Here is a 27253-nt window from a genome sequence, read left to right as displayed (position 1 = left end):
GTTTTGGATAGTGATTTAATATTTCTCACATTATTGGGTTTTTTCTTCAGTCACTTGCTGCTATATAAATCATCTCATTTTATCACTGCAGTTCCAGTGTTATCTTTCTTAAACACATAAAATATCATTTCTTTCTCACCTACCTTAATTTGACTCTTCATAATGAACTGATTCTTCCCTTTCTATCCCTGTAGTAAAGGTTTGCTGCTTTTACATTAGGACATGGCTACATGGAGAAAGATACATAAGCAACAAAGTATTATAGCTTCTAAGAATTTGTTGCACATGTTATGAGTAAACAGCCTCGTGTGGCAAAAATGATAAACAACTGTATCTGCTGTATTGTCCACTCTGGATTGCTTATGGATGATAAATGTGGGGCTTTAAATAGCTGCAACTATTACCAGGTTAGCACAAGGCGACTAAAAGGAATCTGTCCGCAAAAGTGTTTTCTGCATTTTGTGACACAGTTTCATTAATTGCACACAGCTATGCAAATGTTGCCAAAGGTGATCTTTTCCAACAACTACTGTAAAGTACAAGTCTGTTGCTCATTAACTAAGGTAACATATTTTGTGTCAGGCTTGTATTCGCCAGGCCCGTTTTATGTGGGCCACATGGTAAAACTATCATAATGTATATGTTTTCAGAGATGTTGTTCCTACAGTAATACACCTTAATTTGGAGATGTTTCCTTGCATTTTGGTAATTTACAATAAAAACATGCTAGATATTTACCAATATCACAGTTCTGTAAGTGATTTTTTGGTATTTGTTCACAGGTTGGCACTCACTCCTTCTGTCAATCTTGTCTGTTGCAACAGCAATGCTTTGCAAAGAACAAGGAATCACAGTAACAGGCATTTGTGCAGTCTATGAACTCATTGTTGCTCAAAAGGTATAGTTGTATGATGTGTTGATATGTCTTTAGAATCATTAGGAATCTTTCAGTAGCATGAACATATTGTTTGGTATCTATCCTACTGCATAGATAGAACATATTTTATGGCCAATCACACTGACAGTAATACAGAACAAGCTGATGGTTCTGAGATCAATGGTGGTGGAATTCACAAAGTGAACGGCTAGTCAGAAAAAGTCCAGAGCATATAAAAAAAGCTGACTTAAGCATATACAACAGCCCAGCCAGCAATCCAAATCACAAATGTAATACAGTCGGGGTCACAACTCTTGAAGGGCACATAACTAACTACTTCAAAGACTATCAAGAGACTGGCTGGCAAGTGTTGAGTTGTGGTATTTATAGGAAGTCAGCTACTTGACACGACAGCACATCAAACAGGAGTAAGCTGTGGCTGGAGTATGTTGCTCATGTATCTCTGACCTGTTCTCCATATTGATACTTGGGCTGAGCAGCGAATCTGAATCACTGCATCAGCTTTAATCAGCGGTATTGCTAAGCCACACACAGCAGGTTGAAGGGTTGTGGAGTCTCCGCCCATGTAAAAATTTCCGGGCTCTGTGCATTTGCAGGAGTGGACCAGTAGGTGGTGAGCAAGCTGATGTGTGCTTTCCCAGAGTTGGTTGTCATCATCATACTTACACTGTGTTTCTGCATTGTGAAGATTCTAACCATTTGCTTGCCTTATGCATTGGATGTGGGATGGTAAAAAATCCAAAAACACAGATGCCAAGAATTGAGCGCAATTGTCGGAAACCAAGTTGCAAATACGATGGACAGAGCACAGATTGTAGGTGCTGTGGTAATGATAGCCATATGTGCAACATATAGAAAGTTAGAGAGAGTGATGACAATTAGCAACAACATATCTTACCAGAATAACCTGGTGAAATTGACATGCTCTCTTTATTAGTGATGGTCAAGGGTATGTCCAAGAGCTGAAGCATTGTACTGGGATTGATTGGTTGTTGGCACAGGTCTGGCTGTTCTGGATGGTGTGCTCTATGGTGGCATCAACACTAAACAATACACATGATGCTGCACTATTGCTTTCATTCTGTACAGGCCCCTGTACGCAGTATGGAGGGGCTTCAGTATGTTGAGGCAGAGCTTGGGAATAACTACCACTTGGTATTCACAATCATCCACAGCTAACAATATGAGATTGTTAGTGATATTAAGCTTGTGTCATGAGGAAAAGTAGGTGTGGCATTACAAGTCGGTGCCCTTAGTCAGGTGTTCCAGGAAACACTGCTGTACAGCAGACAATACTCTGTGAAGTAGTGGATCATGGCCCATTTCTGCTACTACTTTTTGCACTGTAATTGGAAATTCATTAAGGATGTGTTGCTGATTTGCATCTAAGGCAAAACAAAGTGCTTCATACCTGTTAGATTCACATCTGTGCTGCACAGCAAGTGGGAAACTGCAACAGCTTGATAGTGGATCTTGTAGATATAGTTACTTAGGAACAATGACCACCACTGCAGCTACTATACATTCTTACTGGGAAGTTTTGGATGGGGACTGAACAGTGGAATGAGGGGCTGGTGATCAGTACCACAGAAACATATGCAAAACTTCCTGGTGTCATATGTGATAAGAAATTCCTCTTTCTCAATTTGCAAATAATGCCTCTATGCTGTGTTTAATGTTTTTGATGGAAATTCAGTGGGCTTTTTCATACATTAACAAGGGACCAATCTGAGGCTGTTGCAAGAAGCCGTCAGGCATGCCTCAGACCACAATAGTTTAACACCTTTTTTATGTAACTGATTAATGAGATGGGAAGTAAATTTTGCATAATCATTAATTTTGCCCAGGAATGACTGTAGTTCTTTGAAGTTCTTACGAACTGCTAAGTAGTAGTTGTATCCATGATACTGTGTGGGTGTGGGCCCTTCTTAACTTAATATACATCCCAGGTAATTGACACATGACTCAAAGTAAATGCATTTGTTGAGGCGTCAATGCAGACCATAGGCTTGGAGTTACATAAACACCACCTACAGCTTGTGCAGGTACTATTCCCATGTGGTCCCAGTAATTAGTAGGTCATCTAAATAATTAACACAACTGGGGATGCCTCGGATGATGTGTTCAAGATATCTCTGAAATATTGTGGGAGCATTTGCAACCCCAAATGGAATCCTGTTATCTGGTGTATTAATCCTTAGATCATCTACAGGCAATTGAATTTAGGCATCAGAGAGAAAAATAATGATTCCGAAGCAATTTTGTGAACAATTCCTTTGGCGTAGGATTCGATTACAGATCGTCATTTGCTTGAGCATTAATGGTAGACTTAATATCAGCACAAATTCTGAGTGTTTCATTTGGCTTAAAACTAAGACTATGGGTAGAGCCCACTGCCTAGACAATACTGCATATATCCCTCTAATACTTCAGTCTGTGTAGCCCAGCTTCAACTTGTTTGCATATGGCAAAAGGCACTGAATGAGTTCTGGAAAACTTAAGCACTGCCAGTTGCCTCAAGGATAAGTAAGTCTGGAACCCTGTTGCACAACTAACATAGGTTCAGACAGTTGCTTGAATTGTGCACGTAAAGTATCAAGATCTGTGAATGGTATCACAGATTCTGAATCTGCATATAAAAAAAATGCAAAAGTGTTTTAAGCCAAAAATGTAAATTGTCAACCTAGAGTTGACTACCGTCAAGGTTAGTTGCCAAGCTACATTTTTACACATAGTTTGGAGAAAGATCTGACCCCACAGTGGGATTGACTGGCCATTAAACATTACCACTCTGTGCTGAGGTTGCTTAGCTGTGGGGGAGCCAATGCAGAGGTATGTGTCCTATTTATCTGAGACGCAGCCAAGCCTGTGTCCATCTGTAAACCCACTGTCACTCTGTTAATGTCTAGTTGCATTATGAACCTCTGCATCCCATCTGCTGCTGCTGTGGCTACTTGCAAGATAGCATGCTGAATGCCAGTATTGTTGACATGACAAGGAAGACATTTACTAGGTGCTCCAGTTTGCAACATGCAAAACAAGTGGTCATGAAAAGAGCAGTGATGCCATTAATGCCGTGGCCTGCAATCTGGACACAATTTGATGGCACAAACTTTTCTGGGACTCTTTGACAGTGACAAGCAGGAAACTGTTGCTTGAGACTTTGGGACATGCCAGCAGCAAACAAAACACTTCTGTTTTGATGTGTCTGCTGACAATGAGGATAGTGGGTCATTAATTACAGAATCCTGTGCCACCACATGAATGGGTGCTTGGTATATCAGATGATGATGACTGGAAGTCATCATTTGATCATAGAGCACAGTGGAAGCTAATACTCCCAACAACATCAACACAAAAGAAATCTTGAAACACAGCTTATGTTGATACATTTATTTCATGAGCTTTGGCAATTTTTAGCATATTGCTCAGGTATGGGTCAGATGACTATAAAGCATTCACATTAACTTCTCTATATGGAGCAAGATGTGTAATAATATCATGAATTAATGTTTCTGCACACAGTGCATCACATTGCTTATAGGAAAAATCACACAGTTGTACCAAGCTTTGCAAGTCAGCTGCCCATGCTGCATAGGACTGCATACATTGCTCAATACATAGATTAAACTTGAGCCTAGTTGCAGTGCTATGGATTAGGTGACCGTAATATTCAGTCAGTAACAGAAAAATTCAAACTACTGAGGTCCAAGAGTGAGCGTAGTTTCTGCACTACTTCATAGAATTTATTACTAGAAGACAGCAATAGTGTACTCTGAGATTCAGTGTCAGTTAAATAATGTGCCTTACATTGAAGATCAAATTGATGGAAATAGATGTTCCAACTCTGCTTAAGAGCAAGCTAACTGGTTCGCAGTGGGGGGAGGTGGAGGGGGGTTATGGGTGGGGCAGGAGGGAGGCAAGGAAACCACAATGCTGCTGCTGCGGTTATAACTACTCCTATCACAATTTTAGAATATTGGGATCCATGCTTCACTGGAATAATTGCATGGTGAGAGAGTTCTCGTCACCACTTTTCTATCATTTTCTGCATAGGTAGAACACAGTTTATGATAAAATAATTTAATTGGATAGATAAAAATTCTACTCACCAAGCGGTGGCAGAACACACACATAGAAGACGGTTGTAGTTGGCAAGCTTTCAAAGCCAGTCACTCCTTCTTCAGGCTGAAGGGTTGAAAGGGAAGGAAGAGGGGCGAAGAAATAGGACTTGCGAGGTATAGGAAAAGATGCAGATTTCAGGAAAGTCACCCAGAACTGCAGGTCATGGGAGACATACCGCATGGGATGAGAAGGAAAGTTTATGATTACTCACACTGGTGGTAATGCAGAAACCAGTGGAACAAACAGGCAATTCCTGAGATCAATGACAGCAGTGTTCTTGAAGTGAACGGCTGATCAAAAACAAGTCCTGAGTGAAGCAAGGCCGTCTTAAGTCCCAGGAGCAATCCAAACCACAAATGTAATACAGGCAAGGCCATAACTCTGCTGTTCACTGGCATGTAGTTAAAGGCCTTAAAGCCTAGCAAGAGACTGACTAGCAAGTGCCACACACAGTATTTACTGGCAGTCTTGCCTTCGTGGATTGTTATGTGTGACCTGCTTGCCACACCGACACCTCACATTGGAGCAAGCTGTGGCTGGAGTATGTAGCTCAAGTATTTTGACCTGTTCTCCATGTCAGTACCCAGGTTGTGTGGGGCATCTGAATCTGTGTTGGATACTAAATGTTTTATCAAGCCAAGTTATAAATGTTTTTGCATCTGTGGTTGGGCATATTATTGACTATTTTACAGGAGAAATTGGGCAACTACATAATGAATATCTTCATGATGCTAACTTAAAAGTGCACACCATTTAAAGGAAACCAATAAGAGAGAAATTAATGAACAACATAAGTAAAACTACAACATTCCCAACACACTGCCTATGCTATTACATAAATATGATATTTTAGATTTTGTATTCAAATGGTCTTGGTGCAGATGGCTGGAGAGTAATGTGCCATAACTTAATTTGGGGGAAGAGAGAAATATATTGTCTTGGAATAAGGCACCTGACAGTTTTGTTTTGAACAATTCCATTTTGCTGGTTTATAATTTGTTGTGGAAAGTATGTCACCAGAAAAGAATGCATCTTGTTTTTCATTTATTAGTTGTTACAAACATAGGTTTTTTGCAAGTGAAGATATAATTTTGTATTGTCAAAGGTCGAGCTCTTACATGCTGTAATTTCAAGCTAATATTCTCATTAATGGCAAATGCTCTAAACATAAACTCCAATATGCCAAACACCAAATGATATTATCATGACAAAAAGTATCCAATCTTTAACATTTTTATAATGACCCTGTGTTCATCCTGATTAACTAAAACAAAATTTTGTTATTTCAGCTTCGATTAAATGATTTGTACAACATGCTTCGCTCTACTGTGAATGGGAAGGCAACATTCCATGTTTCATGGTCATCTGTTGCTACAAAGCGACTGACAGTACTGGCAGTCACCACCATCTGCCTGTTAATGTTAAGACTGCAAATTATGGGCTCTAGGCTTCCAGTTTTTACAAGGTATATTAATCTATAAGGATTTGGATTTTGCTCATAGCATAATATTTAATGTTAACCAAGATTATTGTGTATTGTTCATATCCTAGAGGATTTGACATCCATCTAGATTCATTATATTAATAACTACTAATATTTTTGATACAGAATGAATCTGTAACTCTGCATAAAAATATACAATGCAATCAATCTTCATAACAGATTAAAATTGGCTGGTGGACATGAGCTTACACACCTATCTCCATTTCACAGCTCACACTCTGCCAACTGGGGTTCATTTGCAAACCATGTGAGCTGTCACAGTAGTTAACAAATTGGGCTGGAATTTTAGAGACAAATGGTTCAATTACCCATCCACCTATTAAGATTTTTCAGCCCTTCTCCTACATAATTTCAGGTGACCACTGTGATGACTCCATCAATAATGTGATAGCCAAATCTTCCCTTCTCCTTGTGTGTCCGAGTGAGATAGGGCACTGTCCTTGGTGAAGCTATCAAAGCCTCACTCCATCATTAGTCATCACATAATTGTTCCAAATAGTTCTTGAATGACCTACAAAGAGCAAGTATTTTGCTTTTATGTTTGTTGTGGCATACAATATGTTGTCACAGCTGTCTGCACTTTTATTTATTTTCTGCTATCTGTTTCATCTTACATTACAACTACCTGTAGCTCATTAGTAATTTGCAGTTGGAATCTTAACTCTGTGGACTTTTTATGTGCAATCCCTTTACTACATCCAGTGTGTCTCATAACAAACTGTTTGGGGTAATAGAAATTAGTTACCTGTGTACTGTATCTTTCTTTAATGAAGGAATTGGTTTATCGGTTTACAAGTTCCTTCCTGGGCGAGCTATTCATCCAATCTCTAATTAGTCTCATTTCCTACAATCTATTCCCTCCAATGGCACAATTTCTATTATTCCTGGTTCTCCTGCCATCTGACATGTACATTTTTCTCCTATATGTATCTTACTAGAGTTTCAGTGTCAAAGCTGTTCAACTAAATTCTTAACGATCAAAAGACTTAGTAACAAATTCAACCCAGAACTACTATTTGTATTTATGCAGGAGTGACCGAAGCACAAATTGTAGCAAAAAGTGTGCACTATGCAATTGCTTTCACATTATTTTTGGGCATCTAGTCATTATCTGGACATTCTATGAGTACTCATTGTTAAAAAAAAATTGTTTCTTTTCTAGATTTGATAACCCTGCATCAGTTGCACCAACTCCAACTAGGCACCTCTCCTACAATTACTTGATTAGTGTGAACCTATGGTTGCTGCTGTTCCCATGTGATCTTTGTTGTGACTGGACAATGGGAACCATACCCCTTGTTGAATCATTAACCGACATACGTAACCTTGCAACAGTTGCAGCATATGCCAGCATTTTTGGGTTGGTATGTACTGCAGCTCTCACAGAAAATCGCCAGCAAGCAACTGTTATTACTATGGTGAGTAAAGCTTGTCATATTTATTAAGGTCTTAGCTGTAGTACAACAGTAGAAGTTTAATTAGTTAATGGTTGCAGGTGACACTTAAAAAAGAGTAGATCAAACATAAGCATTGTGAACCTTGAGTATTTCATTAGTTGATTCCTTTGTCATCATTTGTTTGAAAATTTTGTTATAAAAAGTCCTTATTGATGTTGGAATTCAGCAGAACTCTCGCAGTTATTCATTACGTTTCTTTATGAAAAGTTACCGGAAAATGTCATCAGTAAACACTTCTGGGCTAAGTTGCTGTGGTCGATCTGTAGAACATCTTCTCCCTGACGTTTCGTTCTCAACTACGGAGAACATCTTCCAAGGTGAGTCGACGACTGGCTGCTAGGAGCTGGGGCTGCCGCTTATATGGAGATCGTAGATGGCACCACCGCACGTCACGTGGCATCGATGTGTAGCTATCTCTGGCTATCGTCTGTTCTCTCGATTGCAGGCAATCGATTGTCACGTGATTGATGCAACATCGACCGCCATATCTTGTCCAATTTTAATCCTTCTTCTTTACGATTAAAATTGTATTGATGTTTGTGGATTTCAATTGCCTCTCTATACAAACATGTATAATAATGCGACGTCCTCGCTAGCACGTTTGTCTCACCAAATTTTATTTCGTGATCTCCATCCTTAAAAACATGTTCCGCTACTGCCGATTTGTCGATATGTCCCAAGCAACAGTTTCTTTTCTGCTCCGTCAACCGTGTATTGATGCTTCTTTTTGTAGTTCCTATGTAAACCCTGCCACAACTACAGGGAATTTTGTATATCCTGTTATCAAACGGGCGGATGGGACTTTAGGCCATAAGGTCTACAGGAAAGGTACACATACTGATCGCTATCTCCATAAGAACTCAAACCACCACCCTAGGCAAAAGGAGGGGGTCATAAAAACACTAGTGGATAGGGCCAATAATATTTGTGAACCAGGCTACTTACAAGAAGAACTAAATCATTTACGATTGGCTTTTGCAAAAAATGGTTATACGAAAAACGAGATTAACCGAGCACTTCATCCAAGTAGAAAAATGCCTAAAAATAGGAGAGAGCAACAACCATCAGTGGAAAAGTGTTTCTTCCATTCATCCATAACATCACGGATCGCATTGGGAAATTACTAGCCAAGTTTCAGGTGGAGACTATTTTCAGACCTACTAAGAAAATTAGTGAATGCCTAATATCAACAAAAGATGCTCGTCACCCCCTAGCCACCCCAGGATATACAAAATTCCATGTAGTTATGGCAGGGTTTACATAGGAACTACAAAAAGAAGCATCAATACACGGTTGACGGAGCAGAAAAGAAACTGTCGCTTGGGACATATCGACAAATCGGCAGTAGCAGAACATGTTTTTAAGGATGGAGATCACAAAATAAAATTTGGTGAGACAAGCGTGCTAGCGAGGACGTCGCATTATTGTACATGTATGTATAGAGAGGCAATTGAAATCCACAAACATCAATACAATTTTAATCGTAAAGAAGAAGGATTAAAATTGGACAAGATATGGCGATCGACGTTGCATCAATCACGTGACAATCGATTGCCTGCAATCGAGAGAACAGATGATAGCCAGAGATAGCTACACATCGATGCCACGTGACGTGCGGTGGTGCCCTCTACGATCTCCATATAAGCGGCGGCCCCAGCTCCTAGCAGCCAGTCGTCGACTCACCTCGGAAGATGTTCTCCGTAGTTGAGAACGAAACGTCAGGGAGAAGATGTTCTACAGATCGACCACGGCAACTTAGCCCCGAAGTGTTTACTGATGAAGACGCCGGCCGTGAAAGCCTTCATGGGATAACCAGAAAATAATTACTCTCCTTTTAATAGACTGAAAAGACACTGTGAGATGTGTAACAGCTTGGAACTACTATACTGTAAAGTGCAAAAGGTTCAGATTCAGTATCTGTGAATACTGTTGTCTCAAAAGACAGAACCTGTAATTTTGACATCATTAAAATGACAGACAACTTGGAAAACCTGTTTCTTTAACATTTCTCATTGGAGTACAGAATCGTCTCAAACATAGGAGCCATTTATGAAATTTAAAACATCCCATGTCAAGTATTCCCTTACCAAATCAACTGTTTCACAAATTTAACGTAAGTACAGGAAGCCATTGTATGAATTTCTGAAAATGCAGTTAGCCTCCTACGCCAGTTATACTAAAAAGGGACATTTCAAAACATTTGTCAACATCATGCATGCTATGGCAGATTGTTTTACAAATATTACCAGAACTGCTTGCCTGGCTCCAGCATCCCTTAAAATCACATAATTGTCATGGAGAAGGATGAACATGATTTTAGGTTAAACAATTAGTGTCCCAGAACTGTTCTTTCTCCGTGTAAAGATTGGATGTGGCACAGTCTGAGGGTTGTGATTCTGTACCCAGTCAAATCAAGTTTGAATCAACTACACCTTAGTTTTCCATCTGAATGACAAACATAAAAAGGTACTTTTCAAACATTTTAATAAAATATGGCAAACAGGGCAATTTCCCAACTTAGAAGGAGAAAATTTTGGGCCTTTCCCTTAAGCTGCCAAAGGACTGGACATGTAAATGTTAGCTATTAAGCTATGTGGAATGGAATAATGTTACTTCATTACAGCCTGTTATGTACAGCTGCATGTTGTACCAGCGGGTGGTCCACTTTACTACTGGCCAGGCAGTGGCTATTCATCCGAGTTGGTAGCTTGTTAGTAGTCATACCAGTATAAATGCTGAGCAATGATTGTATCTTATACATGACATGGCTGCTTTCACAGGTGGCCCAGCCTCTGATGATGGGGTAGAATAAGCCCTTGACAGGACTGGAATAAGAAAAGCTAGGTGGGTGGACTGGGCAGGTCATGTACCTCAGTCTTCCACAGAGATATGATCCCTGTGGCAAGGAGTTGGAATTGGAAGTGGCATAGGGATGGACTAGGATGTTGTGGAGGTTTGTGGGTGACAGAACACCACTTTAGGGGCGGGAAGGATCTTGGGTGTGATCCTCCTAATTTCAGGGCTTGATGAGAGATAATAAAAGATCTGATGAAAGATGTGATTCGGTTTTGCCAGTCCAGGGCAATATTGGTTGACAAAGGGGTGCTCCTTTGTAGCTGGTTCCTGTGGGTGGTGGAAGGTTTGGTAGTGTGTGGGGATATGGCATTGGAAATCTGTGGACTAAGTCTTGGGGATACTGTCTGTCTCTGAAGGCCTTTGTGAGACATTCAGCTTGCTGGACAAGGGAGTTACAGTCACTGCAGTATGCCATCCCTGGGTGGCCAGGCTTTATGGGAGGGATTTTTTGTTTAGAAGGGATGACAACTGTCGAAATGCATTTACTGTGGGCAGTTGGTGGGTTTAATATAGACAGGGATGTGGACAGAGCCATGAGAGAGGAGGTGGTCAATGTCCAGGAAGGTGAAACACTGGGTTGAGGAGGACCAAGTGCAGTGGAGGGAGAAAAGATGTAGAGAGAGATTGTGAAGGAATGAGAAGAGGGTGTCCTGGCCCTGAGTCCAGTTCATGTAAATACCATCAGTGAACCTGAACTAGACCAGATGTTTCTCTAAACAACTCATAAACAGGTTGATATAGGAGGGTGCCATGTGGGTGCCTATTGCTGTACTGTGGATTTGTTTGTGTACCTTCCCATCAAAGGAGAAATTGTTGTGTGTTAGGATACAGTTAGTAAGGTATGTGAGAAATGAGTCAGTGGGTTTGGAGTCTGAATGACATTGGGAGAAATAGTGTTCAATAGTGGCAAGGTCTTGATCATGAGGGATGTCGGTGTACAGGGAAGTGGCATGAACAGTCACGAGTAGGGATCAAGAAGGTAAAGGGATGAGGATGGACAAGAACTGGTAAAGGGAGTGGTTGGTATCAGTGGTGTGAGAGGGTAAATTTTGGGTGTTGGATTGGATGTGTTGGCCAATGAGAGCCAAAATTCTTTCAGTGTGAGCACAATAATCAGCTACAGTGGAGTGTCCAGGATTGTTTGGTTTGAGGATTTTAAGAACATTTAGAGGTGGGTGTGCAGGGTGTCATAAGAGTGAGGAGGGAAATGGATTCTAGGAAGGTCTAAGGCTTTACACAGGGATTGGAGGTTATGTTGGACATCTGGGATGGAATCACTATGTCTCAGTTGTAGGTGAAGGTGTCAGACAGTTGGCAGAGGCCTTCTGCGAGGTAGTCACTGTGATTCATGACAACAGCAGTGAAACCTTTGTCTGCATGAGGAAGGGACATGGGAAGGATGGTGAAGCCAAGTTGCAGGTAGGGAATTACTGGAAGGTGAACTAGGGGATGGTTAGGTGGGAGTGGGGCAGGAAGGGAGGCAGATCGTGGTTGGATGGTAGTGTGAACTGGGAGAGGCTGGATTCAATGTCAGGAATAGGTTGACTTGGAAGGGTTGGTGACAGAGAAGTGTTTCCATTACAGAAATTGGGAGAAGTAGACTAGGTCTTTGACAAGAACAACACCTTGAAATTTGGGTGTAGGGCTGAAGGTGAGGCTTTTAGATAGGACTGAAACCTCTGTGGGGCTGACAGTTTCTGTGGAATGGTTGACTACAGTATTGTGGGATTGTTTTGGCCCTGGATTTAGTGGAACGCTCAGCTAGGCAGGATCTGGGTGCTGTGAGGGATTGACAAGGAGGAACACTGTGGGTAGGATAGGGGTTGGATAGTGGAACCCCAAGGCAGTAGTAGGATGTCTGCAGGCTGGATAAGTTACAGAGGTGGCATCTGGAATGCTCTTCTGGGTGCTGGAGTGCAAGGGTCTCAATTTCAGAGATGTGATATATAAAGTAGGGATTGTACAGCAGCAGTATCTTGTAGAGGAAGCTGAGGTGGTTCTCAGATGTCTGTCCCATGGAGATGTGTTATTGTAGTAACAGGTTTGTAAGGAGCAGAATTGGGTGGAATCTGAAAAGGTGAAGGTCATTGTGAAAAGAGGGGTGGGATCCAGAGAAAGTAATTTATGTGTTTAAGCCATTTGTAGATTCTATAACTTGGGTAGCATTTAAGGAACAGGTTTTAGCCATGTAAAGGGATACTTTCCTGAATGTACAGAAAGCTGGAGCAGGGATGCATGGTAGCAAGGATGGTGTTGGGGAAACAGGAAATGGTGTGTGTGTGTGTGTGTGTGTGTGTGTGTGTGTGTGTGTGTTTGTGGGTGCACGCGTGCAAATATGTGAAATTGCTCATAAGAAAAGTCTGGTAATCATATGGTTTCAAAATGTATAATTTTAAATTGTAACTTGTGTAATAACATTACCAGTTGTAATAACATTACCAGTATTTGATGATTTTTCTGCCAGTTAACAGTAGTTATATAGGATGTCTAGAAATGGCACAACAAGAAAAACATAATTCCGGGAAACTATTGCATTTATTGTGATGGGATTTGTGATTATGGCGAGAGCAACTCATTGTTTTAATAGACTTTAATTTCTTTTTTTCTTTTTTTTCTCCAGTCATCACTCTTCTGACTGGTTTGCTGCAGTCCCTCTCCTGTGCCAACCTCTTCGTCTCAGATTAGCACTTGCAACCTACGTCCTCAGTTATTTGCTGGATGTATTCCAGTTTCTGCCATCTAAAATTTTTTACCGTCTACAGTTTTTACTCTCCACAGCTCCCTCTAGTACCATGGAAGTTATTCCCTGATTTCTTAGCAATCTTGTCCCTTCTTCTTGTCAGTGTTTCCCATATATTCCTTTCTTCTCCAATTCTGTGCAGAACCTGCTCATTCCTTACCTTATCAGTCCACCTAACTTTCAGTATTCGTCTGTAACACGAGATCTCAAATGCTTAGATTCTCTTCTATTATTTCTGCAGTCATTGTTTCACTATTTTACAGTGATGTGCATGCGATGTACATTCTCAGAAATTTCTTCCTCAAATTAAGGTCTATGCTTGATACTAGTACTTCTCTTGGCCAGGAATGCCCTTTTTGCCATTGCTAGCATGCATTTGATGTCCTCCTTGTTCTGTCCATCATGGTTTATTTTGCTGTCTAGGTAGCAGAATTCCTTAACTTCATTTACTTCCTGATGTTAAGTTTCTCACTGTTCTCATTTCTGCTACTTCTCATTCTCATTGCTTTTGTCTTTCTTCAATTTACTCTCAATCCTTATTTTTTACTCATTAGACTGTTTGTTGCATTCACCAGATCCTGTAATTCTTCTTAACTTTCACTGAGGATAGCAATCTCATCAGTGAATCGCATCACTGATAACATTTCACCTTGAATTTTAATTCCACTGTTGAACCTCTGTTTTACTTCCGTCATTGTTTCTTCGATGTATAGCTTGAACAGTAGGGGTGAAAGAATACATACGTGTCTTATATATCTTTTAATCCAAGCAGTTCATTCTTGGTCTTTCACTCTTATTATTACCTCTTGGTTCTTCTACATGTTGTATATTACCTGTCTCTACCTGTAGCGTACCTATTTTCCTCAGAATTTTGAACATCTTGCACCATTTGTCATTGTCAAATGCATTTTCCAGGTCGACAAATTCTATGAATGTGTCTTGATTGTTCTTTAGTCTTGCTTCCATTATCAGCCACTATGTCAGAACTGCCTCTATGGTGCCTTTCCTTTTCCTAAAGGCAAACTGGAAGTCTTTTATCACATCCTCATCTTTCTTTTCCATTCTCCTACACATTTTTCTTGTCAGCAGCTTGGATGCATGAGCTGTTAAGCTGATTGTGTGGTAATTCTCACATTTATCAGCTCTTGCAATCTTCAGAATTGTGTGAATGATATTTCCGAAAATCAGGTGGTATGTTGCCAGACCCATACACTCTACATGCCAATGTGAGTAGTTGTTTTGTTGCCACTTCCCCCAAACAGTTTTAGAAATTCGTATGGAATACTATCAGTCCCTTCAGCCTTGTTTGATGTTAAGTCTTCCAAAACTCTTTTAAATTCTGATTCGAATACGAAATCCACTCTCTCTTCTGTATCGACTCCTGTTCCATCTTCCTTCACATTCTATTTGCTCTCTTCTGTGCATTTAATAGTAGAAGTCCCATTGTGCTCTTAATGTTACCACTCTTGCTTTTAATTTCACTGAAGGGTGTTTTCACTTTTATATACAGTGAGTCAGTCCTTCCAACAGACATATCTTTTTCAATTTACTCACATTTTTCATGCAGCCATTTTGCCGTAGTTTCTTTGCACTTCCTATTTATTTCATTCCTAAGCAACTTGTACTTCTGCATTCCTGAGTTTGCCTGAACATTTTTCCTTTTTTTGTTGATAGGATGAAGTATTTCTTCTGTTACCTATGGTTTCTTCACAGGTACATGCTTCAGCCGAGCTGTCTACTGAGCTATTCCTTATCACAGTATCTGTAGCCTCAGAGAACTGCAAGCATATCTTTTCATTCCTTAGTACTTCTGATTCCCACTTCTTTGCTTATTGATTCTTCCTTAATAATCTAAGCTTCAGCCTACTCTTCACCATTACCAAATTGTGATTTGAGTCTATATGAGCTCCTGAGTATACCTTACAGTCAAATATCTGATTTTAGAAGCTCTGCCTCACCAAGATGTAATCTAACTAAAATCTTTTCCAAGTACCTCTCCTCTTGTGATTCTAGAGCAGAGTTTTCACCATTACTAGCTGGAATTTATTGAAGAACTCAAGCATATATTAAATCTTCTGCTATAAATTTGCAATCATTGCTAGTGTGACCAACCATATTGCCATCATGATTAGGCAATGCAGATTTGCAACATCATTACGTGAATGTCATACACTAGTTCTCTCACAGGCCCTAGTAGATAGAATTCCAATGGGGTCAGGTTCATGAGCATGGTGGCCACAGCATTGGTCCGTCTCTCCCAGGCCAGCAGTCTGGAAATGTCTGATCAAGAATGGGGTACATAATGTTGAAGTAAGGAGGAGGGCACCCATCCTGTTGAAAAATTGTGCCCAGTTGAGACTATATGACAAAGGCATTCTCCATCATATCCTGATGTGTGGTCACTTTGGGTTTATGTAAGAAATGGTCCAATGATACCAGTGTTCCACAGGCAACACCACAATGTCTCGTTTGGCTTTCGTGCCCTTACCAAACCAAAGCATACAAATTTTGAGTCCATCACCCTACAGTTCTGCCTGTTTCCTTTCCCTCAAACGTGAAATGTGACCTCACATAAAAAGGCTACCATCAACAGATAGGTGCCATGTTTTACATGTTCTAGCATAAGCTCAACAATGTGTTTATGATTAGAGCAATCACCTGGCCAACGAGAATGGAGTATTTGCGGTTTTGTAACATCAGAGTTGTAAGTGTTCATTGTATGACATAATGCACCATTGATTTTGGCATGTTCTGTTTCTGTTTTCATGCCTGGGCAGAAATCAGTTTCCTGGAATAATGGCGTACAACATTTGAATGTAGTCAATAGCCAGCTGATATGGGCTGGATCCCACTGCAACGCCATGAGTCAGCACTTACTATCTGCCAGAATTGCTGGTCCCAGTGCAGTTTTCTGTTGTGAGATTGGATGCTGAGCTGTGCTCTATGCAAAAACACCATTGCTCGCCCAGGTTTTTTCAGCCAACCACAAGATTCATTCTTTGTTCTCTTCCACAGAATCATCGTGTTGCACTACTGGCTACAACTCAGATGCCATAATCCACATTTGTTATGTATACCTGCACATCTGGTCCACCACCTCACAAAACTTTGAGCATTCTTCCTTGCTGCTTTCACCTGTATGACCTCAACCTACTAGTTTCCAAGACATATCTTTTTTCTTGTTATTATTATTTTATCAGTTCAACACTGGGCATGTTGTGCAGTGGCTTATATTATTTACTTTTGTTTACAACAATATTATGCAAAGGATAGTTGCTACTCACCTTATAGCAGAGGTATTGAGTCACATATAGGCACAACGAAAAGACTCTCAGAAAGTCAACAACAAGGCCTGCGTTAGAAATAGACAACACGCACACGCGCGCACACACACACACACACACACACACACACACACACACACACAACAGTCTCTGACTGCAGAGGCCAGAGTATATTTTGAGTAGTAATTGTCCTTTTAGTAATATTGTAACATTTCAACTGGGGTTTTCCATTGTTTGATTTTACTTTTGTTTAATATCATTACGTTTCTTGGTCTCCAAAGAGTAAGTGACTACCTTTTGTTCTTCCATCAGTGCAGTTCCATTCTTGATCTGTCCTCCACCCTTTAACACACTTTTTCCACTGATATGCTCTCCATGGATGTTTGTCTTAGCTTAATTCATGTGTCTCTTTAACATTTTATTGCTGTGACTCATTTTGATTATTTGGTGTGTAACATAATGTGTGCCACAGAAAAAAAATATGTATATATATATATAAATTTTTATTTATTTATTTATTTATTCATTCTGATCTGAAAAACTTTTAAGTGTCTTCCATTGATCACAATTATATAACATGATCTCTTTGATATATTAATTCCTTTCATTTGTCTTTCCAGAGCCTTGCATTTCTTATTTTACCATTCTTACCAGCATCAAACTTGTTCTTTCCTGTTGGATTTGTGGTTGCTGAGAGAATATTGTACATACCGTCAATGGGTCTGTGCATGCTAGTCGGTTATGGTTGGAGTTTGCTGGCAGACAAGAGGTAGGTTTAAGTTCTGTCATCTACAATGATTCGTGCTGATTTCTTTGCACCATCATGTAATGTATGATGGAAGAAGGTAGGTCCCCTGTATTGGATTGTCATGAAACCTTCAAGGAATCTATTTTATGAAGTTGTAATTGTGTATGCACAGTGAAAATCTATTTTAATTTGCAATGAATGTATGACAGTTTTTAAGATCTTTTGTTCCTCTCTTTTGATCTGCAATGTACAGTAAGTTTTCTGTGACTTATATATACTTAAAAATATTAATTATGTTCAGTTATACTTCATTTAACTGAAGATTTTGGAATTTTACAGAAGCAAGAAAATAGCCTATATTAGCCTTGGACTGTTGCTGTTGGTGCACAGCTGCAAAACTTACATTCGCAATCTTGACTGGGAATCAGAATACACAATCTTCATGGCTGGCTTGCGTGTCAATCAGCGCAATGCAAAATTGTTCAACAATGTTGGCCATGCCCTAGAAGGACAGGGTCGTTTTGATGAGGCATTACAGTACTTCCAAAAAGCTGTAAGGTGAGGCTATGTGAAGACTTTGTACTGCTCTTATTAGTTGCTTAATTTTCCATCAATTTATGACATGGGACAATACCTACATCTATATCTACGCCTACATCTATACACTGCAAACCGCCGTGAGGTGCATGGCAGAGGGTAAGTCCCATTGTTTCAGTTCTAAGGGTTTCTTTCTGTTCTATTCACATGTGGAGCACAAGAAAAATGATTGTTTGAATGCCTCTGTGCATGCAGTAATTATTCTAATTTTACCCTCAAGATACCTGTATGAGTGATACATATGGGGTTGTAGTACATTCCTAGAGTAATCATTTAAAGCTGGTTCTTGAAACTTTGTTAATAGACTTTCTCTGGAGAGTTTACGTCTATCTTTAAGGATCTTCCAGTTCAGTTCCTTGAGTATCTCTGTGATATCCCATGGATTAAACAAACCTGCCACCATTCATACTGACCTTCTCTGTATACATTCAATATTCCCCGTTAGTCCTGTCTGGTACCCATACACTTGAGCAATATTCTCAAACCGGTCACATGAGTGATTCGTAAGCAATCTCCTTGGTAGACTGATTGCACTTCCCCAGTATTCTATCAATAAACCAATATCTACCACCAACTTTACCCATGACAGAGCTTATGTTATCATTCATTCCATACCCCAACAAAGTGTTACACCCAGTTATTTGTATGAGTTGGCTGATTCCAGCAGTGACTCTTTATAATCATAGGATACTGCATTTTTTCATTTTATGAAGTGCAAAATTTTACATTTCTAACATTTATAGCAAGATGCCAATCCCCACACCACTTTGTCATCTTATCAAGAACTGATTGAATATTTATGCAGCTCCTTTTAGATAGCACTTCATTATAGATCACTGCATCCTTTGCAAAAAGGCTGATTTTACTGTTAATATTGTCTGCAAGGTCATTAGTATACAACATGAACAGCAAGTGTCCCAACACATTTCCCTGGGGCACACTCAAAGTTACTTCTATATCTGACAATGAATCTCCATCCAAGATAAATGTGCCGCATGCTCCCTACCAAAAAGTCCTCAGTCCAGTTGCAAATTTCACTTGATATCCCATACAAATGTGCTTTTGACAATTCTGACAATAAGCATAGCTGTGATACTGAGTCAAATGCTTTCCATAAATCAAGAAATACTGCACCTACCTGAGTGCATTGATCAAAAGCTTTCAATATGTCATTTGAGAAAAGTGCGAGTTGGGTTTCACATGGTTGATGTGTTTGAAACCCATGCTGGTTAGCATTGAGGAGATCATTCTGTTCAAGAAATCTCATTGTTTCAGCTCAGAATATGTTATAAGATTCTGTAAAAAGTCGATGTCAAGGGTATTGAACAGTGGTTTTGCGGATCACTTCTACTACCCTTATTGTATACGGGTGTGGTCTGTGCCTTTTTCCAAGACCTGGGCATGGTTTTTTGTTAGAGGAATCTACAATAGATTATATTTAGAAGGAGGGATAACTTGGCTGAAAATTCGGTATAGAATCTGACAGGGATTCCATCGGACCCTGGAGTTTCATTCAGTTTTAACAATTTCAGCCATTTCTCAATGCCACTGACACTAATACATATTTCATTCATCTTTTCAGTGGTATGAGGGTGAAATTGGGGCAATTCCCCTGGATTTTCCTTTGTGAAGGAACATTTGAAAACAGACTTTAAGCATTTCAGATTTTGCTTTGCTACTCTCATTTTTAGTTCATGTCTTATTCACTAGGGACTAGACACTAGCTTTGGTGCCACTAACAGCCTTTGCTTATGACCAGAATTTCCTTGGGTTCTGTGTAAGATTACTTGACAGTATCCTGCTACAGTAGTCACTGAAGGAATCGTGCACTGCTGTCATGACGGCCAACACGTCTAGCTATAGCTAAGCTTTGTTTTAAACCTCTTATGCAGTAATCTCTATTTGTTTAGAAGATTCTTTACAGTGTCTGTATACCGTGGAGGTTCCCTCCCATTATGAACTGTTCTACTGGGTGCATATTTATCCAGTGAATGGTCAACAATTCTTTTAAACATGTGTGAGATTTCCTCTATGTGGTCCTCCTCAGTGCTGAAAGATTCAAGTTCCTCATTAAGATATGACACCACTGATTTTTTATCCAGTTTACTGAACACATATATCTTTCTCCTTGTTTTAACTGTCTTTTGTACTTTGCTGATCATTGTTGCCAGATCACTGACAACATGATGCTGGCACAGAACAAAATGAAAATATCAAAATTTCTCTTAACTTGCTCTGTAGTCTGTGAATCAGTAGACAGAGAAACAGTGTGCCACTGCTGGTTACAAAACTAAGAAATGACTTGTGTAGATTGATTGTCTGAAATAGTGGTGGCTGCCATAACAGACCAGAAAATGTAATTAATTTCATGGGATTTATAAAGAGAATTTTATGAAGTTTTGAAAGGTGGTGTTCATGCATGCAGTAGCTGCCGGAAACTCGACTGGATTTTCTGTTAGAGTACTGCTTCTTGGAAAAACTCTGAAAAATACAAATATTTTTTCTGACTGGCACAAAAAAATGCAATACTCAAGATTCTTATGTATGGGAAAATGTTAGTTTCCATTCCAGTAACTTTTATGACACAAGTCTATTACACTCTTGTAAAAAAAAATTACAGCATAAAAAATGAGTAATGTAGAGTGATGAAATTTCAGGAATACATTTGTCTAGGTAACAAATTTGCATGGTTAACATTGCACAAACCCAGGTTAATGTGAGATAAGCTATTGCATATGTGAAATTCTGGTGGATAAAGAACTGGTGTAACTGTCAGAATGTTGAATGCAAGCATGCAGACTAACATGCATTGTGTTGTACAGGTGTAGGATGTTAGTTTGGAGGATGGAGTTCCTTGCCTGAGGCACTTGATTGATCAATGCAGGGATGGGTAAATGCTGTTTGTGGATGATGCTGGAGTTGTTGTGCGATGTTGTCCCATAAGTGGTTGATTGGAGACAGATCTGGTGATCGAGCAGGCTATGGCAATACATCGAACATTGTAGAGCATGTTGGGTTACAACAGTGGCATGTGGGCAGGTGTTATCCTCTTGTAAAATGCCCCCACAAAAGCTGGTCATGAACGGGAGACAACAGGTTGAATTACCAGACTGATGTAGAAATTTTCAGTCAATGTGTGTGGGATAACCACAAGAGTGCTCCTGCTGTCATATGAAATCACACCTTAGACCATAACTTGGGTCAGTGGAATGCTCACTTCAGTACAATGCAGCAGAGCCATATGCTTAACATGATGTTCCTCTCTTTTGGTAGTGCCACGTGGCTGTCCAGAGCCTGGTCTTCTTATGATTGTGCATGCACATGACCACTGCTCCCAACTATCATCTACAGTGACTTCATTCCTGTCAAGTCTTTGTGTAATATTGCAGAAAGAACATCCAGCTTCTGTAGCCCTATTAGATGACCTCATTCAAACTCAGTGAGGTGCTGATAGTGGCATCTTTGTCACTTGACTAACATCAACCCACCATGTCCAGTCTAAAAGGTAACTAAAGCTCATGACTGTTACAGTGTATATTTAAAGCAAACCTGATTTGCATCCTTATAATAGCACTATTAGTGCCAACCTTAGGCAAGTGCATGAAATATGAATAGAGATCATCTTTTAGGTGTAAAAACAAGCCTGCCAACTACCGTTTGTCATACAACTCATTTTTTGGTGTTGCAATTTTTTCCATCAATTTATTTTATAGTAAAATACTGTTTTACGTTCTCATCTGAGTGTCTAAAAATGAAAAAAAGATAATTATAAACAAATTGCAGAAGAGGTGCAGGAATAGCACAAATGGATTCACACCGCAAACAAATTTTGAGAAAGCTCATGAAGGTACGCACCAGTGTTTTGGTTTTCTCTACTTAAAACTTCACTTCAGAGACCTCTCTTCCCATAATCAAAACTGTGTATTATCTCCTCTGGCACCAATCATATCTTTCAACCTTTCAGGCATGCTTGTACATGTACATCTACATCTACATGGTTATGCTGCAATTCATACTTAAGTGCCTGGTAGAGGGTTCATCAGACCATTTTCATACTACTTCTCTTCAATTCCACTCTCGAATGGTGTGTAGGAAAAAGGAACACCTAAATCTTTCTGTTCGAGCTCTGATTTCTCTTATTTTATTATGATGATCATTTCTCCATACATTGGTGGGTGTCAACAAAATATTTTCACATTCGGAAGAGAAAGTTGGTGACTGAAATTTTGTAAATAGATCTCACCACAAAGAAAACTGCCTCTGTTTCAGTGACTGCCACCCCATCTCGTGTATCATAACAGTGACACTCTCACCCTTATTGTGCGATTTCACAAAATGAGCTGCCCTTCTTTGTACTTTTTTTATGTCCTCCGTCAATCCTACCTGCTAAGGATCCCACACTGACCAGCAATATTCCAGCAGAGGACAGACAAGTTTAATGTAGGCTGTCTCTTTAGTATGTTTGTCGCATCTTCTAAGTGTTCTGCCAACAAAGTGCAGCCTTTGTTTTGCCTTCCCCACAATATTGTCTATGTGGTCTTTCCAATTTAAGTTGCTCATAATTTTTATTCCTAGGTATTTAGTCAAATTGACAGCCCTTAGATTTGTGCGATTTATCGTTTACCCAAAATTTATCAGATTTCTTTTAGTACCCCCGTGGATGACCTCACACTTTTCTTTGTTTAGTGCCAATTGCCACTGTTTGCACCATACAGAAATTCTCTCTAGATCATTTTGTAATTGGAATTGATTGCCTGATGATTTTACTAGATGGTAAATTACAGCATCATCTGCAAACAATCTAGGGGGCTGCTCAGATTATCACCTAGATCATTTATGTAAATCAGGAACAGCTGAGGCCTGTGACACAACCTTGCAGAACACCAGATATCACTTCTGTTCTACTTGATGATTTACCATCTAACACTATGAACTGTGACCTCTATGAGAGGAAATCCAGTCACAACTCCTGATTAACATTGCAGTGTCCTCACGAGGAATCAACTCCCATTCTTTCGGGAGAGCTTCACACAGGTCCTGTAGGTTCTCTGAAGAGTGTTGATGGGCCCTTCTTCCCAGCTGGTCCAGTAAATTTATAATAATAATAATAAAACTGTGAAACCGCCATGTCTGTTTGAACACACTAATCTCTGAAACTGAAGTCCACATTGTGTAGGGAGGCGGCTCTATTTTCAGCTGCTCTGTGCATCCCAATAATGTGAAGTGCTTCACAAGCAAGCAAGGGCAATTATTTACAACATAGATAACTTTTTCAAATATGAATTTGAAAGCAGGACTTGTACTGTTAACATTGGAAGACACAAGAACCAACTGCATAAGCTTTTGTCTCTGCAAGAGAAGTGTAAATAGCATTGTAAGTAAAAGTATCAGAGCTGGAGGAGCCTTAGGAAAAATTGGTTCTGTGTCACCTGGAAAGCATTGAAATCTTCGGGGGTTGACAGCATGTTTACTCCAGAAAGCTGATTACAATAATCGTAGAAAGATCCTACAAACACACATGGTTGAGAACAGTACAAGGTACAACAATAAGTGCTACAAGAGCTGGAAAACATTATTGCCTCACATACAGTGATGTATGTTTCAGGTTGTGTGGGAAGAAAAACGGTTAAGGATAGTGCAATAATCAATTGCAGCTTCATTGTTTGCTTGCAAAGCAATATCAATAATGTACTAATAACACACCCACTCTTAAGATGCTGGACAAAGTGCTACACTTTGATTAAATCAGTAATTATGCATCACTTGCTACGTATTGCATTTTTTGTACCAGTCACTGTGTCTCCATGCTGTTCTCAAACATTGGTTTTCCCTTTCACATTACTAATGATGCAATTTACACTATTGCTTTTGCAAGACCGTGATGAAAACAAAATAGCAATTTACTTTAAAAATCAACACTGTGGTAATTAAATGTCACAGGACACATGAGCAGAAGCAATAAGTAAACCTAGTTGAAAAATATTTATCATCCTCTCTGTTGTTTCTTTATCATTTTTTGTATGTAAAAATCTCACATAAAAGAAAAAATGGTTTAAATACTGAATTGTCATCAGTGTAACCCTTAAAATATTATAGGGTTCATTTCACTGGTTACTTAAAATATGCTGAAAAACAATGCCAAAGATCAGTGGAAACATATGTTAAACAACGCAGACTACAAGTGTACTCGCTGATAATGTCATTTATGTGTTTTAATCCACACTTTAGGGCTAACAAAAATTTATTAAATGCAAAATTAGCCTTCTGTTAACAACAAATTCAATCATGCATTAGTCTATAAAACCAAATAATAATGGTTTTTAATATAAGTCCATGCACTACTACTTTGTTGTGCATGTGTATTGCAATTATAATATCAAGCACAGTTCCGAGTAAGTCTTCCAGTGGTAGAAATCACACTCATCAAATAGAATCACTATATTGAAGTGTTATACCAGCTCATATAGTGCAAATAACAGGGCTCCTCATTCCAGTCATGATGGAAATGGAAAGCACAGCAGCCATTATCCAAATACAGGTCCAGTCCACTCCAGGCCAGGTAAACAGCAACGGCTGTTGTAGTTCACATCATTGAAGTTGAGTCTGGTGATAGCAGCTAACCAAAGAAAAACTCAGTGGAAACCAGCTGCCAAATAGCCTTATATTGGCCTGCTTTAGAATTTCATATGACCAGCATCTGATATCAATGGCATCCCTAATTGAGGCAGTGATGTTACACAGATTGATATATCTTTATCTTCCATTTGCACATCCATCAGGGTTACTAAAGCATGTTCCTTCTATTTTATAGCTGGAAGAAAAAGTTGGCTTTATATACTGTATGCTCTTCTGTGGAACAAACTGAGATAGACTGCAGTGTCAAAATCTTAACTTACCATTGATGATTGACAGAAATATTCCTGTCTTGTGCTAAATAATTCAACTAACATTTGTCATTTTTAATTTTATAGTGTACAAGAGGATGATATTGGTGCTCATATTAATGTTGGCAGAACATATAATCACCTAAAAATGTTTAAGGAAGCAGAAGATGCTTACTTGAAGGTATGTGTATCTCTCTCTCTGTCTTTCTTTCTTTCTTTCTTCTGTATTTTCTACCTTCTTTCAGTGGGCAAGTTAATCTGCTGATTGTTTTGTTGGCATGTTAGTAGAAAACATAGGATCATTCCTAATATTTTTGAAGCTTTTTGGACTATCTAAAATGTGGACTCCATGCCTCAGTATATTTGTGTGCATCTACTTTAACTGTTAAATTTTTTATATGTAATGTGTGATATTAAGTATCCAGATGTCACCCTCAGGTTTGTTGTAGATATAACAGTGTCCTGTACTGCATAAAATGTGTATTTAGTCCCAGTCTGTACTCGGTTCAAAATTACTGTGAATGACAAGCACAAAGAAAATAATGATCTGAGCATCATGCAGGAGAGTAGCACCATGCTTTCAACCAGTCTCAAAAGACCCTTAGCCACAGCAGCAATCAGCTATTGTAAAGCTTTCCCCTTTCCACTACAATATTTTTCACTTTTACTATGTTTGTTTCTGAAAATCTGCTGTCCTCTGTGGTTGGTCACTGCATGCTGTAGTTTCTGTTGACGTTTTAGTTTCTAATTGATTTGGAAGTTTATTATTTTATTTTCTGTTGTTAGTGTTTCTTTTGTGATTGTGAATAGTATCAGAAGCAAGTTAATAAAATAGAACTAACCTTACTCCCTGGCTGGGGAATTTCTGTATGTCAATATAGAGAAGTTTGCTAAATTTGAACCTACTCTCAGAAACAAACAATCAATGGTGGCATACTTCTCTTCATTAACAAGGCTGTAGAAACAACTACTGCAACTTCAAATCTAGACAAGAACACTGTGGGAGAGATTAGCAGGGAAATGAGCAGAGTACTGATTTACCAAAATTTGCTTGGGGTATTATACATTGACAATGTTGCAGAAAACCTATCAACTTATTAGTAGACCTTAAGGCAGTCACACACTATCATTTGCATGTATTTCCTAGCTGAGTTTTCAATGTGGAAATTTCTGTAGGTATAAGTTGCTGATGGAGCTTCATGGTGGTGTTTATTATTCCTGTAGATCATAATGAATATTGATATTTTGTGAAGGGGGTGATGTAAGAAAAGAAACAATGGCAATGCCACCAGGTGCTTCTTCTGTATGCTTACACTCTGCAAGTTGATCTCATAAATAATCTTTTTCTTTATAACTTGAAGAAGACATAAGATTTTCATGAAGAGATAAATCCTGACACATTCATAAAACACTTTGCATAATTGCTGGTACTATAATAGTCATTGATAATGCTTAATAACATTTTGTTGTCAACAAGGCACACATGACAACAAGCAGTAGGAGTTGTACAACACTGTAGGAGTTGTTGATTGATTGGCTTCAGCATTACATAGTCAAGTAACAAAATTGATGAGCTGGCAGAAACATACTGTGACATATAGCCTAAGGTGACATTTCAAAATAGAAGAGTCAAACTGAGCCTAAATTGTGGTCTGTATTCCCAGAATAAAAAATTTACAGTCAGTGGCCAAGGAAAATACCAAAGAACATGTTACAGACATCAACTTTACATGTGGTGACAGAGAAAAGTGCTAAAACAGCAGTTTTCCCATTTTTATATCAGGAGAGATGCACAGGTAGTTTTAGCGGTATATTTGGAGTCTGCTGTTTTCATTGGTAAGTGGAAGCATAGCGAATTTATATCTTGCTGTGTAACTGCTGCAGTACTGAACTAGTTATCTACATCTGCATGACTACTCAGCAGTTCACACTTAAGAGCCTGGCAGAGGGTTCTTTGAACAACCTTCAGACTATTTCTCTACCATTCCACACTTCCACACTCTTAACAGTGTGTGGAAAAAATGAACACTTAAATCTTTCTGTAGAATCTCTGATTCCTCTTTTATTTTATTGCAATGATAATGCCCCTTAATATGTCAGTCATTATAAAATATTTTCATATGCAGAGGTGATAGTTTGAGGAAAGATATCGCTACAGTG

General features: G+C 39.2%; 1 protein-coding gene across 1 annotated transcript in view; it reads left to right on the top strand.

Moving 5' to 3' along the window:
• The window catches only part of LOC126094525 (protein O-mannosyl-transferase Tmtc3), a 115613-nt gene that overhangs the window by 41499 nt on the left and 46861 nt on the right, over positions 1–27253 (top strand). The window contains exons 7-12 of the mRNA XM_049908941.1: positions 783–898; positions 6313–6488; positions 7690–7945; positions 17485–17633; positions 17952–18170; positions 25181–25274. Coding sequence (XP_049764898.1) covers positions 783–898; positions 6313–6488; positions 7690–7945; positions 17485–17633; positions 17952–18170; positions 25181–25274 — 1010 coding nt within the window. The remainder of the gene's footprint in view (positions 1–782; positions 899–6312; positions 6489–7689; positions 7946–17484; positions 17634–17951; positions 18171–25180; positions 25275–27253) is intronic.

Source organism: Schistocerca cancellata, chromosome 8, assembly GCF_023864275.1.
Source record: "Schistocerca cancellata isolate TAMUIC-IGC-003103 chromosome 8, iqSchCanc2.1, whole genome shotgun sequence".
Classification (NCBI taxonomy): domain Eukaryota; kingdom Metazoa; phylum Arthropoda; class Insecta; order Orthoptera; family Acrididae; genus Schistocerca; species Schistocerca cancellata.
The sequence above is the reverse complement of the archived record's forward strand: the minus strand, read 5'-3'. Positions and strand labels throughout refer to the sequence as shown.